This window comes from Peromyscus leucopus, chromosome 17, assembly GCF_004664715.2.
Source record: "Peromyscus leucopus breed LL Stock chromosome 17, UCI_PerLeu_2.1, whole genome shotgun sequence".
In the NCBI taxonomy this organism is placed as follows: Eukaryota; Metazoa; Chordata; class Mammalia; order Rodentia; family Cricetidae; genus Peromyscus; species Peromyscus leucopus.
This window is the reverse complement of record NC_051077.1, coordinates 10,099,962-10,116,712: the sequence shown is the minus strand read 5'-3', so window position 1 is coordinate 10,116,712 and position 16,751 is coordinate 10,099,962. Positions and strand designations below refer to the sequence as shown.

Genomic DNA, 16,751 nt, shown 5'->3' with positions numbered 1-16,751 from the left:
ATAGAGCTAATTCTTTGATTTTATGAAACCAAATTCTGTTTATTATCATTGAAAACATAAATGATTTCTAAGAAAAAGGATCATTTCATTTGGTGGTCAGGCATGGGGACATGTACTTATAATTCCAGCACCTGGAGGTAGAGGCAAGGGGTTCGTCATGAGTTCAATGGTAGCCTGCTCTACAGAGTGAGTCCCAGGCCCACCAGGGTTATGTAGCAAGATCTTATCTCCAAAAGAAAGAAGGAAAAAAAAAAAGAAAAGAAAAACAGTTCAATCTGAGTTTTCTACTAGAGGGAAGACATAGTCAACAAATGAAATGGCGGCCTGGGAAGATGGCTTAAGCCTTCCCTCCAGCCTGAGTTGGCTACGTGGAACCCACTTTAAAACCCAGATGTGCTGGCAGGCATGCGTCTACAATCCCAGCACTCCATGGTGAGAAAGGAAGTGAGACGGAACAGTCAGTGGAAGGTTGCAGGCCAGCATCCTGGAGAATGCTGGGTAGAACCAAAAGACTCCAACAGAATGAAAGGAGACAACCAGCTCTGAAGTGCTGTCCCCTGATTATAAACACTGCAGCGTGCATGCGCTGCTACACACACACACACACACACACACACACTCACACACACACACACAAATAAATAATTTTGGAGACTTATGTCTGTAATTCTGCATAGGTGTCTGTATAGAAATGTACACACAGGTGCCCTCAGACCAGAGGTGTTGGACCCCCTAGAACTGCAGTTACTCACAATTGGGAGCCACTTGTTATGAATGCTAGAAATTGAACTGGGGTCCTCTGGAGGATGGCAAGTGTTCTTAACCACTGAGCCATCTTTCCAACTCCAAATCATAACTTTTCTTTTTAAAGGAAACAGCATAGGGCTGGGAATGTAACTCCGTAGGTAGAATGTTTGAATCTGTAGTATTCAGAAGGCCCTGGATCCCTGCATAAAAGAGGGCATGATGGTACAGGAGCAGGTTATCCTGGTCTGCATGTTTCTAACACAGGCTCAGTAGACCTTCTCAGAGAAAGAGAGGAAGGGAGGGAGGGAGGGAGGGAGGGAGGGAGGGAAGGAAAGGAAGGAAGGAAGGAAGGAAGGAAGGAAGGAAGGAAGGAAGGAAGGAAGGAAGGAAGGAAGGAAGGAAGGAAGGAAGGAAAGAAAGAGAGACTAGCGGTTTAGGGAACATAGCTCAGTGGCAGAGACGAAGGCCCTGGGTTCACTCTCCAACACCAAAGGAAGTTTTCCTGTTGTAACGGTATCCTTCTTTACTTTCCTATCATGATTACGCAGCCCAAGTTGTTACATCGTGTTGTGGAGCAGTTACAGAAAGTCCATTTCATTACAGACACTCTGTCGAAGGGCGAAACGAAGTTCATGGTAAGTGTTCACACTCACCTGTGACTTAAGTTCATGGTAAGTGTTCACACTCCCCTGTGACTTAAGTTCATGGTAAGTGTTCACACTCCCCTGTGACTTAAGTTCATGGTAAGTGTTCGCACTCCCCTGTGACTTAAGTTCATGGTAAGTGTTCACACTCGCCTGTGACTTGTAGCTTTCTGTCCCTGTCACAGAAGGCTGTAGGGCGTGGTGTGTACGCCTTTAATCCCAGCACTCAGGAGGCAGAGGCAGGAAGATCTGTGAGTTTGAGGCCAGCCTGGTCTACATAGCAAGCTCCAGGATAGCCAGAGCTACTTACATAGAGCTACCCTGCCTCCAAACAACAATAAAAACAAATAGCGTAACTCTGAGAGCTTGGTAAAAGTAATTATCAGGATATCTTCACTCTCAGAACTACTTTCAGAATATTTTAGTAAAGGATTTTTCTCCTAAACTCTTTGTCAATAATTCGATTCATCAAAATAAATATTAGGCAGAATTTGCTCTTTAAAAATATTCACATTGATTGGCACACAGTACTTTCTTAAAATAGTAAGTGGTTTCTTATCCTCTGACTCAGAAGTTTTTTGAATGAGGCTAGAATTGCCTGATTAGGAGCCTGTGACCCAGTGGAGGGAGAGAGGGAATCCATGTTTATCACAGGACACGCTGGAGAAGAGCCGTGTGCCAGGAGCAGCTAGAAGGAACACTTGTAGAGAGTTCCCTGAGACCTACTGTGTCAACTGTCAGAATTCTGTGGACTTTGGATTGAGAAGTTATCCCAGCACTCAGGTTGAGGCAGAAAGATTGCCATGAGTTCAAGTCCTGCCTAGGCTACATAGTGAATTCCAGGCCACACCAGGCTACAGAGTGAGACCTTACTGCAAAGAAAAAAAAGAAAAAAACAAAAACCAAGGTGTAGCAGATATATTAAAAACAGATGCATCTCTCTGAATAAGAAAATAGGAGTGCTAATAGAAATCAGGTCCAAAATTCTTGCTGTTTTTCACTGGCTTACCTCTACTCTGTTTACTCCATGCTGCACTTTCCCCATGTCACATGACTGAAAGGGAAGCATTCTTTCTGAGCATGAGCATGCTAAGCTTTGTGAGAGCTTGAACTTCATGTGACATGTTAGGTGATACAATAATACTGAGAAAGACAAACTTCAGCATTATAATAGAGTGAGGCTTGGGAGCAGAGGGAATGGGGCATTGTTTATATTACAACTACTAGTGGGTAGGTTAGCACATGAGACAGGGTGGGTGACGGTGTGAGGGGCTAGAATTCATGCTGTGGGAACGAGACAGTCGGTCATTACTAGTGATGTAACGATGTGATCATGGTTGCTTATCGTCACTTTTTAAAGAAGTTAATCTATTAATTGCTTGTCCATACTATCTGAATAAAGATCTTGAATGTTCAGATTTTGATTATCTGTTAAAGTATCATGATTTAAGAATATTTGACAGTCACATGTCAGCATTAAATGTTGCTGTAAAAGCTATGGTGAGTTTATTCCTGGATACATAAGAAAGTTCTTTGGCTCCACACTACAGTTCTTGTATAAACAACACATCACACAATACAGAATATTTAAAATAAATAAAATAGTTTGCTAAGATTTCCTTTTCATTTGTTTTCACCAGATGATTAGTATTACATAGCATTTAAAACAGTGTCTTCCAGATATGACAGAACTGATGCACATATGAACTCACAGAGACAGTGACGGTACACACAGGACCTGCACAGGTTCAAACCATACAAAATCCAGCACGGAGACGGGCAGGTGGACAGACACAGAGTCCCACCTCTAGTGGAGATGAGCAGGTGGACAGACACAGAGACCCACCTCTAGTGGAGATGGGCAGGTGACAGACACAGGTCCCACCTCTAGTGGAGACGGGGAGGTGGACAGACACAGGGTCCCACCTCTAGTGGAGACGGGGAGGTGGACAGACACAGAGTCCCACCTCTAGTGGAGACGGGGAGGTGGACAGACACAGAGTCCCACCTCTAGTGGAGACGGGGAGGTGACAGACATCAAATCCCACTAATGGAGAAGCTGTTTGCTGGGAAAGGGAAAGTCCACTTTCTCCAGTGGACTGTCACTGGATATATCGACCACACTCCAGGACCGACCCAATACCAGGAATAGTTGGCCAACACCAAATGGAAACACAGTTTTTGTTGTTGTTGTTGTTGTTGTATGTGTTGTTTTTTTTTTTTTTTTTTTTTTTGTCTGTTTTGATTTTTGTTCTTTGTTTTTCCTGTTTTTGAGAAGATGAGTAGGGAGGTGGGGAGAATCTGGAAGGAGCTGGAGGAGGGAAAAGAATATGATCAGAAAATTGTAGGGTCAACTTTTTTTGGAAAAGAGAAGCTTTGAGTCCTAAGAACAACATGTGCTGATTATAGGCCAGGCCATGTCCTGGTGTTTGTGTGGCCTTTGTCTCTTCCTCCGTCAGTTTCTGTGACAGACACCCAGGGACAACAGTTTCGGGGTTAGTGAACAGGGGTTGGGGTATATGGGTGGATGTGTTCTTGGGGGTGGTGGATGTGGAGGCTGAAGGTCACTGCTGGGTGCCTTCCTCAGTGGACTGTCGTATTTGCTGAAATGGCCTCTTGCTGACTCTGGACTCAGGTTGGTCTAGACCGGCTGCTAGATTAGAAAGTCCATGGGTCCTCTTGCCTCTGCCTCCCCAGTGCTGAGGGTGTGGGGTGAACTTCCCCCGCCATGGTGCTAGGATCAAACCCAGGTCTCGGTGCCTGGTGGCAGCCATTTTGCCTGCTGTCCTGTCTGCAGAGCCCTTAGCTTTTATTTAGCATAAATGAACTACAATCAAGAGTTTCGTGATGATATTTTCATGCATGTGTGTAAGATATGATGACATTTTCATGCATGTGTGTAAGATATGATGACATTTTCATGCATGTGTGTGATATGTTTTGATCATACCATTCCTTGTTCCTCTTGGTTGTCCCCTTCCCACTCATGTCCTCCTCCTCTTCCCAACTCGTCCCTCCTCTGCTCTCACGTCTTCCTGGGTTGCTGTGGTTGGTGGCCGGGTGTGTTAGAGTTGCTTACTGGTGCATGAGTGGGGCTGTTTATACACGTGGGGGCTGCTTAGTTAGCAGTGTTTAATCCCCTGAAGAGAGGAGACCACCTGTCAACCACCATTAGCACCGTGGAGGTCCCCAGGGAGGGACTGTGCCTCCTCCATGTTTCTTCGGTGCCCTTTAACTGCCTGTTAGTCCTCAGGGGAGGTGTGGCCTGCTGAGCCCGGTGGCCTGCTGAACCCGTCCTCCTCCTACAGCAGGATGGGGATGGGTCCGCTCTCATGCTGGGATACCCAGGGCTGCTGAGAGTTCAGGAGGGCCCTAGCCATGTCTGCCTGGGAAACAGCGTTCCACAGCAGCCCACCCTTCCCGCTCTTACATTCTCCCTGCCCCCTTTCCACTATTCCCTGAACCTTAGCGGGTGGGATGTGGACGTCCCACTTAGGGCTGATGACAGTAGTCACTCTTTCTCAGCTCTGCATTGGGAGCCCCTGCCGTAACTGCCACCTGCTGCTTCTCTGCCCAGCTGACAGCGGTTCAAGAGATACACACACCGTGTCCATTTTAGAGTCCCACAGTAGCTAACGCACTAGGGCCTGTATGCTCCCAGGCAAGGCTTTGGACCGGGTTTGTAGTACCAGATGTGAATTTCCTCCTGTGGGGCCAGCCTCAAATCCGATTTAAAAAGCAGTTGATTAGCCCCAGACAGTCATACCTCTGTATGACATTTGTCCCCCAACAGCCTGCATAGCACCACCAGCTCCTTGGAAAGGGGAACAACACACTCATTTCTGGTTCTCATGTCTTAAACCATTCTACAGGACCAGCCTCACCAGTTTGTGGCCAACATGGGAGCGTTGCGCAGATTTACATGGGTAGAGCAGCCCAGGGCCCAGGAATTGAGAGGCTTTAAGCCTTTTGACACTCCAGGCTTTGAAAGGCTGTTGGGGCCTCTGAAGAAAGTGGTTGGAATCAGTTGTGACAAGCAGCTGTTTGTTAGCCTCCTGTCTCAGTTAGGGTTTCTCTTGCAGCGACGAAACACCATGACCACAAGGCAAGTCAGGGAGGAAAGGGTTTAGTTGGCTTACACTTCAGCATTGCTGTTCATCATCGAAGGAAGTCAGGACAGGAACTCAAACAGGCCAGGAACCTGGAGGCAGGAGCTGGTGCAGAGGCCATGGAGGGGAGCTGCTTACTGGCTTGTTCCCCATGGCTTGCTCAGCCTGCTTTCTTATAGAACCCAGGACCACCAGCCCAGGGATGGCACCACCCACCATGGGCTGAGCCCTCTCTCATTGATCACTAATTGAGAAAACGCCCTACAGCTGGATCTCATGGAGGCATTTCCTCAAATGAGGTTCCTTCCTCTCTGATGACACTAGCTTGTATCAAGTTGACACACAAAACCAGCCAGCACACCTCCAGAAATGGAGGTAATTCAGACCATAGGAGAATGTGTTGGGTGATATAAGGGTCTATAACAGAGACTAGGAATGGGGTGGGGGGGCTTTGAGGCTGGCTCTAGGCCACTTGGGATAGGGTCTGAATCTTAGGAATGTGGTGAGAGCTGCTGGAGTCTTAAAACGTCTTAAATGGTGAGAGCTCTCGTGGGAAGGAGAAAGCAGTGAAGAAGGAGAAGAATGGCGTGGGGGTCGTGAAAAGAGCGTCTCTTAGTGGAAGGATGGCTGACTGGAGTATTCACACAGAGAAGGTCATTAGCATGTCATCTAAGGGCTGAGTTTAGGGAGATGGACACTGGTGTAGGAGAATGTGGAAAGGTACATATGACATCTTTTCAAGGTGGGGATCCTGTTAACAGCCATGAGCATTTGGGTGTAGACCTTTCCTGGGTGTATGAAGGAGCTCTGACTGTAGAATGCAGTACCTCAGATTGCCATGTGGTGACCAGAGCTCTTGACCTGGGCTGGCTATAAGAGACAACTTGTGTTACAAAGGAAATTAAGCCTTTTTAGTTGTTTGTTTGTTTGTTTTTTAAATGTGAGGATCAAATTGAGAGGATCACTGAAGAGACATCTCATCAGTGAGTCGGGGTAGAAGTGTGTTCACTCAGAAGGTATCCCTTGAAGCAGCAGATGTCTGCTGTTGTTGGGGGTGAGTGAGACCCAGTCTAACCACATGACCCAGCCGATGTCCGCTCTGGAATGGGTGTCCCCCGAGAATAGAGTCCATCTGACTCTCTTTCAGAGGTCAAACCTAGTTTCACTCTACAATCAAAGCTGACTATTTGGTCAGGAAAATTTTATAAACCCAAACTGGCCATGTCTTAGTTGGAAAGGAAAGAGAGATTTATTTTCCTGAAGAAAGCAAGACCTTGGCTAATTGTAGGTCAGGAAGTCTGGCTGGGAGAGGGAAACAGCAGGTACAGAGGCTCTCGGCCACTCAGCTGGGTAGACTCACCCTGGATGTGCCGCTGCTGCTGGTCGTAGCTCCCCGTGAGTGCAATGGCTCCCAGAAGGAAGAACTGGCCTTTTGCCTGTGTAGACGACAGGGGGTGACCTCCTTTTTCCGTTGCCTTCAGGTCCCCTACCAAAGTATAACCTTGGCCAGAGTCCTTCATTTCCATGAGAGCCTGAAAGGAACTCCCTAGCTCGTACCCAGAGGCCTTTGGATCTCACTGGAGAGCCTTCCCAGCCACATTCCGTCAGTGGTCAGTGGTCCAGGCGGCTGGCCACCACAAGCACCAGAGTGAAGAGGAGCCGAGGGAGGCTCCGAGTTATAAAGGAAACATGCTGCAAGAAACTCAGACTCAGCAGGCCAATTCTAGGAGAGAATCCTTTTCCCTCGCCATTTGTGTGGGGTCGTGGTCTGGGTGGATAAGTGGCCATCTTAGTATCTTGTGTAGGTACTAACTTCTCACAGCACCAGTTGTCACCTGAGATTGGCCTTTTGGGGTCCCTGGAAGTCAGGCTTTAATGTCTGTTTGCGGCATCACAAGTCACTGGAGGTAAAGCTCCACGCAGTCGGAGTCGGCCTGATAAAATACTGAAATGTCTACTTTACTCTCCTATTTAAAATGAGAGCCAAATAGCAAGAATGAGTGTCACGAGGAAGGGAGCAGACACTTAGTGAGCATCTTCTACATTCCAGACACTGTTCTAAGAGTGCAGGCTGTGTCCGTGAATTTAAGTACCGCTTACATACACGGTGTGAGAAGGGAGATTAAGTGGCTAGGTGGAGGGGTAGGCAACATTGAACAGAGTGCTTAAGGCAGCCTTCTTAAGAAAATGAGACTTGGGCACTGGAGAGACGGCCCAGTGATTAAGAGTACTCCATCCTCTTCAGAGGACCCATTTGGTTCCCAGCACCCACATCTGGTGGCTGCCAACCACTCTCTGCCCTCCCGGGGCACCTGCATGTGCATGCGTGCATGCATACACACACACACACACACACACACACACACACACACACACACACACACACACACTATCTAAAGGAAGTAAATGAGACCTAAAGGAAGCCTTGGGGTGAGGGGAGTTATTCACACGCACGTTTGTCTAGAGGAAGTGACCAACAGTGACCTAAGTGATGAGTGTGTACTAAGCTGTCAAAGAAGTTACAGCCTCCAGACTCCTGAAGAGAGATGGACTGCACAATAGATGCAGTTATTGATATGGGGAGAGGAGTCTTAATCCATTGATTCTAAAACCTTTTGTTGCTATAATGACTGACTGATTTCAAAAATAGACCTATCTGGGGCTTGTTAAATAACCTTCGGGGTTGGGGATTTAGCTCAGTGGTAGAGCAAGCGCAAGGCCCTGGAAAAAAAAAAAGTCAAACTATAAATAACCTTCAAAACCTGGTTTCTACCAGGTATGGTGGCTGTCTTAGTTTCTTTTCCTAATGCTGTGATTACCTGACATAATTTTAAAAATAATAACAACAATGATAAAAGCAAGGAGTCAGTTTTTCTTTGGCTCATGGTTCAAGGATATAGTCCATCAGAGTTAGGAAATCCTGGCTACAGGAACTTGAGGCAGCCATCATGTAACACCTACACTCAGGAAACAGAACAAGGAATGCTTATGCTCAGCCCACTCTCCTTTTCCTATGGTCCAGAACCTAGGCCCAGGCAATGGTGCTACCTCAGTGGGCAGGTCTTCCCACCTAGTCAAGATACTCTTCCACAGTCATGCCCAGAGTCCTGTATCCCAAGTGATCTGAGATGTCATCAAGTTGACTGTTGAGATTAGTTACCACAGTGGTTCATGCCTATAATCCCAGCAGTAGAGAACCTAAAGCAGGAGACTTGCCAGTTTGAGGCCACCCTAGGCTACATAGTAAGTTCCAGGCCAGGCTGTCTGGTTGGGTTTTGTCAACTCTCATTCACCTAGACATAGCTGAGAAGAGAGATTTCTGGGGTGGGGATGGGGGAAGCGGGGGCAGACAGACAGGGTCTCTTGTCCTGGCTCGCCTGAGGCTTGGTATGTAGCCCCCAAACTCACAGAGAAAACAGAATCTTAATTGAGAAAATGCTTCCATAAGACTTGTCTGTAGGCAAGACTGGGGGCATTCTCTTGGTTAATGGTTGATGTGGGAGGGCCCAGCTCACTGTGGATAATACCACACCCTGGGCTGGTGGGCGTGGGTTAATAAGAAAGCAGGGTGAGCAAGCCACATAAAGCAAGGCAGTAAACATTGCCCCTCTGTAGGCTCTGCTTCAGCTCCTGTCCTGACTTCCCTCAGTAACAGAGTAGGAGCTGGGCGCTGTAAGAGGAAAGAAATCTTCCTAAGTGACCTTTGGTTTGGTGTTTCCTGACAGCCATGGAAACCCTAACTAACACAAGCCAGCCTGGGCTGTACTATACGTCTCAACAAAACACAAACACAGTGTCTAAGATAGTAGTGGTCAGATCCTCTGCAAACCAGCACATTCTAGATTATTTCTTTCATCAAGATTTTAATTTTTTTAATGTGTGTGTGAGTGCTTTGCCCGCATGTGTGCATTTGCACAGTGTGTGTGTGTGAGTGCTTTGCCCGCATGTGTGCATTTGCACAGTGTGTGTGTGTGAGTGCTTTCCCCTCATGTGTGCATTTGCACAGTGTGTGTGTGTGTGCATGTGTGCCACAGTGTGTGTGTGTGAGTGCTTTATTGTGCACAGTGTGTGTGTGTGAGTGCTTTCCTCATGTGTGCATTTGCACAGTGTGTGTGTGAGTGCTTTGCCCGCATGTGTGCATTTGCACAGTGTGTGTGTGTGAGTGCTTTGCCCGCATGTGTACATTTGCACAGTGTGTGTCCCTGGCGCTTGTGGAGGTCAGAAGAGGGTGTCGGGTTCCTGGAACTGGAGCTACAGACTGTAAACACCGTGTGGGTGCTGGGGACAAAAGCTAGATGCTCCTGGAAGAGCAGCAAACGCTCTCAACTCTGAGCCGTCTCTCCAGCCCACTAGGTTATTTTAGAAAAGCACAGTCTTTAGGTTGTTGAGCTGTTCTTGATGGAAGTGTAATCCTTGGAAACAGCATTCATTTCCTCTGCATTTGGATATCTCTTTATACAAGAGCGCTTCCATTCAAGGGACAGCACAAGATATCTGGACTGCTCCAGGACTGGAAAGGATTTACTAGACACTAGGCATGAAACAAGAATCCATGCGATCTAAGAATTTTACAGCAACACAGAGGAATTCCTTAACATCCCCACATCAAAAATAAAACTAGCCTTGAGAAAAAGAACGAAGCAGTGGAAGCCAATTTCTGATGACAAAAGGCAAGCCTGTGCATCCAGACATCCTTAGCTGCAACTGAGCACCTCTTGATGATTCCAGCTGGAAACCACCATACTGGTCCACTTTGAGACAGAACTTGTTGATGCCAGGGAGAGTATGTTTCCTGGTATGAAGATGAGCATGTTTCTTTTTTTTGTGTGTGGTTTTTCGAGACAGGCTTTCTCTGTGTAGCTTTGCACCTTTCCTGGATCTCACTCTGTAGACCAGGCTGGCCTCGAACTCACAGAGATCTGCCTGGCTCTGCCTCCCGAGTGCTGAGATTAAAAGCGTCTGCCGCCCGGCTTAAAGAAGCCATTTTTTTTTTTTTTTTTTTTTTTTTTTTTTGCGTGTTTCAATTAGCTTCCAGCTAGAAGGACAGCTAAAGAAAATACCCATTTCAGATCAGACTTTTCTGTTTTGCTGAGTGAGATAGCATGGCTCTTAGTGACACATTATCTTGTACATTGGATCTATATAATGTTCTTAGAATATGACAGTCGACACTTGTAATTGGAAATATGGTGGTTTGGGTTGGAGAGGTGGCTCAGCACTCAAAACATGCACTATTCTTCCAGAGGGCCTGAGTTCAGTTCCTAGCACCTATGTCAGGTGGCTCACAACCTACCTGTAACTCCAGCTGCAGGGGGTCCAACATCTGGCCTCTGGGCATCTGCGTTTCTGTGCATGTACACACACACACACACACACACACACACACACAATTTTTTTTTAATTTTAAAATAATATAGTGAAGTTTGTAGCTCATTTTACATATGTTTTAGTAATTGTCCTGTCCAGAAAATTTGCCCATTTTTTGGAAAAGGAAAAGCTGATAAAACTTAACTAGAGGGGCTGGAGAGATGGCTTAGAGGTTAACAGCACTGGCTGCTCTTCCAGAGGTCCTGAGTTCAATCCCCAGCAACCACTTGGTGGCTCACAACCATCTATAATGAGATCTGGTGCCCTCTGATGGTGTGCAGGCAGAACACTGCATATGTAATAACTAAATAAATCTTAAAACAAACAAACAAAAAAAAACCTTAGAAAAACCATAGAAGCAGAGAAAGAGATCAGTGGTTAAGAATGCATAGTGACGTGGTGGTGGTGGCGCACACCTTTAATCACAGCACTCAGTAGGCAGAGGCAGGTGGAACTCTGAGTCCGAGGCTAGCCTGATCTACAGAGTGAGCTCCAGGACAGCCAGGACTGTTACACAGAGAAACCCTGTCACAAAAAAAAAAAAAAAGAAAAAAAAAAAGAAAGAAAGAAGAAAGAAAGAAAGAAAGAGAGAAAGAGAGAGAAGAGAAGAAAAAGAAAACCCAAGAAAAAGTGTGCGTACGTTCTTGCAGGAAACCAGAGCTGGGATCCTAGCACCCACTAGGGTGGCTCACAGCTGCCTGTAATGCTGGGGGCAGGTGTCCAGTGCCTCTGGCCTTGGTGGACACCTGGACTCAATTGTCCACCTCCACCACATTTACAGAGATGGTCAGAAAGCCCAGACTACTTCACACTTGACTTCATCTAATAAGAGGGGTTTTTAATAATCAGCTCCCCGTCTCACTGGCTCAGCTCTGTCCCACCGCCTCTACATTACCTTTGTCGAGTCTCTAGCCCTAGAGCTCAATCTGTCCTCTGCGAGTAATCCCTGGACCTGAGGCCCTTCCCACATGTGCATGGTTAAAAATAAAAATCTTAAAAAAACAAAAACCTCTAAAAGTATAATGAAAACTCAAGTGTAGAGAAGAAAGATGATCCAATAATCTTGTCTTTTAATTTTTATTATCTTTGATTTTTCTCTAAGATTTCTCCAAACTCTTCTATATCATATTTAAACTTTCCTTGACTAGTCTTCGTCTGTAATATTCTGCTTGCCTTATGAATCAGATAATCTTCTGTTGTTCGTGAATATTACTAGCAGCTTTCTCAATTTGTTTGCTTTGTGCATAGTCATTATTTTATTGCGGTTGCTTTTTCCTGTTTGTTTTGGCCTCGTCTTTCATGCTTGGTACTTTCCTTGACTAATCTCTAGTTTAGAACCTGCAAAGGCTAACTAACTCCTACAAGCAGAATCCTCGTTGGCCCTCCCTGTGGTTCGTTAGTTATTCTGAATACAGTGAAAAGGTTAAGGTCGTACATCCCGCCGTGGGCACAACATGCCAGAAACATGTCTTTCTACAGTGTCCAAATTCACTGACTAATAATAATGTTTATAAAGTACAGAGAGACTTCTCATGGGCTGCAGTTCACCTTGTAGTTTTTGTCCCCCACTGGTTAAATGAAATGCTAACAGAGCCACCTAGGGAGTTGCTGGGAGCGAACAGACCAGAGTAGCCATGGGGTCAGGCTGAGCTTCAGAAGTACCAGGACACCCAGGGCAGGGCCCAGGACTGGGTGTGGAGGGAGGGACCGGCAGGTGAACACATCGGAGACAATGGGAATGTCACATCAAGCAGTGGAGTCCGTCCTTTGACACGTGCCCAGTAGTGACGCAACAAGTCAGTGGGACTCTGGTTGATTGACGTTTCAGGCCTGGATTCCTGGCATAGTTTTAATAATCCATGTGCCCATATGTTTCCAGTCTTCTTGGTGGGTTTACAAGTGAGACTTCCTCACCTGGAGGAGTGAGTCTGTCCCTCATGGGTGGTGCTGGGTAGGGGGGCGGCCTCTCAGTGCCCAAGGGAATACAGTTGTACTGCCTCTGCATTTGTACCCAGAGTGGAGCCAAATGCTGCTTCTAGGATGGAGTCACCCAGGGCAAGGCAGTCTGAAAACCACTGCCCCACACAGCCTAGAGCAGCCAGTGACTGCACAAGACGCAGCCTGGTCTCCATGCAGACCTCCGAGATGCCGCTATGATCAAAGTGCTCAGGACCCCAGGACTGCTGCTCCATGTTCACGTTTATGCTGTCTAAACTTTCTTCGAAATCTCCTTGTAGGGTGTTTGCCAGCTTCCCAGCAAAAGTGATGGAAAGGAATATCCACACAGAAGAATTGACATCAGGTATGATTCGGATTGTGTTTGTTGGATCCTTTTCACTCATCTACTTAAGGTTATGTCCGTAGGTAGAGCCACCTTTATTAAGGGATGATAAATTTCTATGAAATACAGTGTTGGATGAACTGTGTCCAGAATGGGGAACATCCCTGGATGTCATTTTCTCCAGATTTGCCCCTCAGCAGAACACTGGCCATAGCTGAAGTGGTCTCCCGTGCTGTAATGAGTAGATGCTACTGTTCATTCATACACACCTTTATTACTTAGTGGGTGTGTAGCTGGAGTTGGGAGGTAAAAGCCCAGGCTCCGGCAGCCTGGACTCGGCTGCCTGTCCTCATACGTCAGATAAAGACAAGTAATGGTGAGAAGCTCAGAGAGATGGGTTCCATGTGTCTGCTCTGGGAAGGACCGATACAAGCTGCCGACATCCCGGCCCAAAATGGGGGAAGAATTCGAGCAGGGACTAAGGGAGGCGAGGCATGCACAGTAAGCAGTCTGGAAAGGGTGTGGCCCTAGATCCGTCACTGTCTGCGCTGGTCCTGCAAACCGGTCCATGTGGTTCTTGAGAGATGGTCATTTCTGCTCCCGAGTGCAGCCGCAGCCTCGAGAGTAAAAAGGAGGACCTGCGCTATTTGAGGATCCCCCATTCTGGAACCCCAAGTGACTCGAGAGGTCAGGGACAAGGGTGAGAGCAGAGCAGAACGCACACGACGAAGGCGTCTTGGTTGTAGGTGCCATGTGGGTCCATAGGAGGGAAGAGCAGCTTGCAGCAGCCGTAGTGACCAGTCGCAAGCCTGGGTCATGAGACGGTCGTCAGCCATCAGCCTAACGACCTGCTTTTCTTAGGTTATGGGACCACATAGACTTACTGTAGGTATGCTGATCTTACTGATTTTAGGGAATCTGTATTTGCTTAACCTGAAATATGTGGTTAAAAAACAATTTTCCCTTCTAAGGTTGATCCCCAAAGATCAGTATTACTGTGGTGTTCTCTACTTCACCGGGAGTGACATCTTTAATAAGAATATGAGAGCTCACGCCCTAGAAAAGGGCTTCACAATCAACGAATACACCATCCGCCCCTTGGGGGTTACTGGTGAGTGTCTGTGACTGCCTTAGCAATAATTCTTTCATCCAGAGAGACAGTTATTTCCAAAGATGTTTTAGCTGGGGTTGTAAGCATATGCCATTGTGCCTGTAATCACAGGCTTGGGGGGTCTGGAGGGTTGGATCAGCCGTGGCTACTCAGCAAGTCTGAGGGCAGCCTAGGCTACATAACCCCCCTCTCAAAAATGAGGTATTTTAAGATAATAAACAGAGTTTTCTAAGAAGACTTTTAGTGATCCTTTATGTTTTTATCCCACAGGAAATAAAAGATACTTTTAAGGCCTCAGTTGATGGTGAATAAGGCAAAAATAATTTCCAGCTCTGTTAGAACAGACACAGCGTAGCTAGGACAGTGCTTGCCCTGCATACATGAGGCCCAGGGTTTGATCCCGGCAAAGCAGGAGGAAAAGAATTAATCCTTCTTAGCTACTTAGGATGCTCATTAAAATATCTTACTGATCTAAAAGGTTTTATTTTGGTATATCTCTGAGACTTGTGAAGAACTTCCCAAGTTCTTCTCTTAGGATCACTGAAAACTGCTGACTGAGACTATGGCAGTTAATAGAGCATGGTCTTAGCATGTAATAAGGACCTAGGTGCCATCTCCACCACCCCAACCCCCACAGGGGAGAATAAAACAAAAAAATTACAGAATAGTTCCTAGGTAATGATTTTCACCTCATGCTTTACGATTTAAAGAGTAGGTGAGATGACTCGGCAGGTGAGCCCTTCCCAAAGCCTGTGCTGGTTCCTGGGACCCACGTGGTGGAAGGAGAACGGACTCCTGAAGTCCTTTATCTTCCACACGTGCCCCCTGAGGCATAGGCATACCCACATGTAGACATACACATGTTTACACCACACACACAAAATTAGTAAGAGAATATAATGGTTTTTAAAATCAGGATTGATTGATCTCTGTAGATCCTGTTTAACATGTCACAGTCTACTGTGTGGTTGACTAACAGTGTCAACTGGGAGAATGAAATTTTACCATTTTGTCCTAATGTTACATAAAGCAGGGCTTCTATCTCATGTAGACTGGAGCATTGCTTTTCAAATTTAAACATGAATGCAGTTCACTTAGGTCCTTATTAGATGTGACATCTATTTCATGGGCACTCAAGCATGTGAATTTCATTTCATTGGTTTAATTTTGGAGACACCTGCTTCAGGAGTCCATAATTCTGGTAAACTTCTAAGTGATACCATTACTGCTAGCTTAAGAACCAGAGCCTGGGTTGCAAAAAAACAAAAAACAATAACAAAAAAAAAAAAAACCTCAAGACTATTGTATGAGGGTACAATTCATGAACTAGGGTGGCTTTCCTGGCAACTGCCAGGATACCCGGTCTCCGTTAGCACTGGTAACATGTGACAGAACATGCATGCAGCATGCAGGCCCGTGTCCGAAAGTGGAGGCAGCCGGCAGGAACTTCTTCCAGGTGCCTTAGTTACTTTCCCCGTGCTGGAAATGGAGACTTGTTCATGCTGAGTCAGCCTGCACCCCTGGAAGAGCCCCACAGGCCAGGTGAGCTCCCAGTCTGCGGTAACCAACTTCTCACACTAGTTCTTTCTTTTTTCCTACCTGCAGGAGTTGCTGGGGAACCCCTTCCAGTGGACAGCGAGCAGGACATTTTTGATTACATCCAGTGGCGCTACCGGGAGCCCAAGGATAGAAGTGAATGATGCCAACCCCCCACCCCCAACCCGGCATATTCCACTAGGAGTCCTAATTTATTTCTTAACCTTTGCTATGTAAGGGTTCTGGTGTTTTTAAGTGATTGCTTCCTCTCTGTGCTTATGATGTACTGTAATCAATAAACCTCTTGAGCTATTATTGTAGGATCCTGATTTTCTTAAAAGCAAGCGTGCTTAAATTTAATGTTATGTTTATGAGCACAGCTTACCATGGGCTTAGTAGAACAAAGTAAGAGCCGAGGTGATAGGAAATGTTCAGTGGGATTTTTATTTCTGCCTTACATTGCAACCATGTTCTCCTCTACTGTCTCATATTTACTCTCTACAAGTCACTTGGCTTTCCCAGGGGCTGCCTCTGGAAGCTGGTTCAGTATCCTCAGGAAACGGGGGCTGCCAGGAGTGACGGCACATGCCCTTATCCCAGCACTCGGGAGGCAGAGATGGGCAGTTCTCTGAGTTCAAAACCAGCCCGGTCTACAGAGTGAGTTCCAGGACACCAAAGCTACAATGGTGAGACCCTGTCTAAAAAAGAGAGAGAAGCAGAAGACTAGGTGTGGGCTTCATCTTGGAAGTAGCAGCCCTCCACCTGAAGTGACTCATGACTATGGGGACGGACACATTCATTAGTTTGTCTGGTAGGCAGTTACTGTATATCAGAAGATCATGTTGTACGTTGTATACCCACATACAATTTCAATTTTTAAAAAAGATTTATTTGAACAGATTGATTGGCTGTATCAGAATTGTTTTATTGTAGAATCACGTCAGTATTCTAGACAG

At 46.4% G+C, this 16,751-nt stretch overlaps 1 protein-coding gene across 1 annotated transcript in view; it reads left to right on the top strand.

Moving 5' to 3' along the window:
• Positions 1–16,110, top strand: part of Polb (DNA polymerase beta) — a 36,351-nt gene extending 20,241 nt beyond the window's left edge. Inside the window, exons 11-14 of the mRNA XM_028887797.2 lie at positions 1,296–1,382; positions 13,105–13,169; positions 14,120–14,259; positions 15,865–16,110. Of these exons, the coding sequence (XP_028743630.1) occupies positions 1,296–1,382; positions 13,105–13,169; positions 14,120–14,259; positions 15,865–15,959 (387 nt within the window). The 3' untranslated portion in view covers positions 15,960–16,110. The remainder of the gene's footprint in view (positions 1–1,295; positions 1,383–13,104; positions 13,170–14,119; positions 14,260–15,864) is intronic.
• Positions 16,111–16,751: the final 641 nt, after the last annotated feature.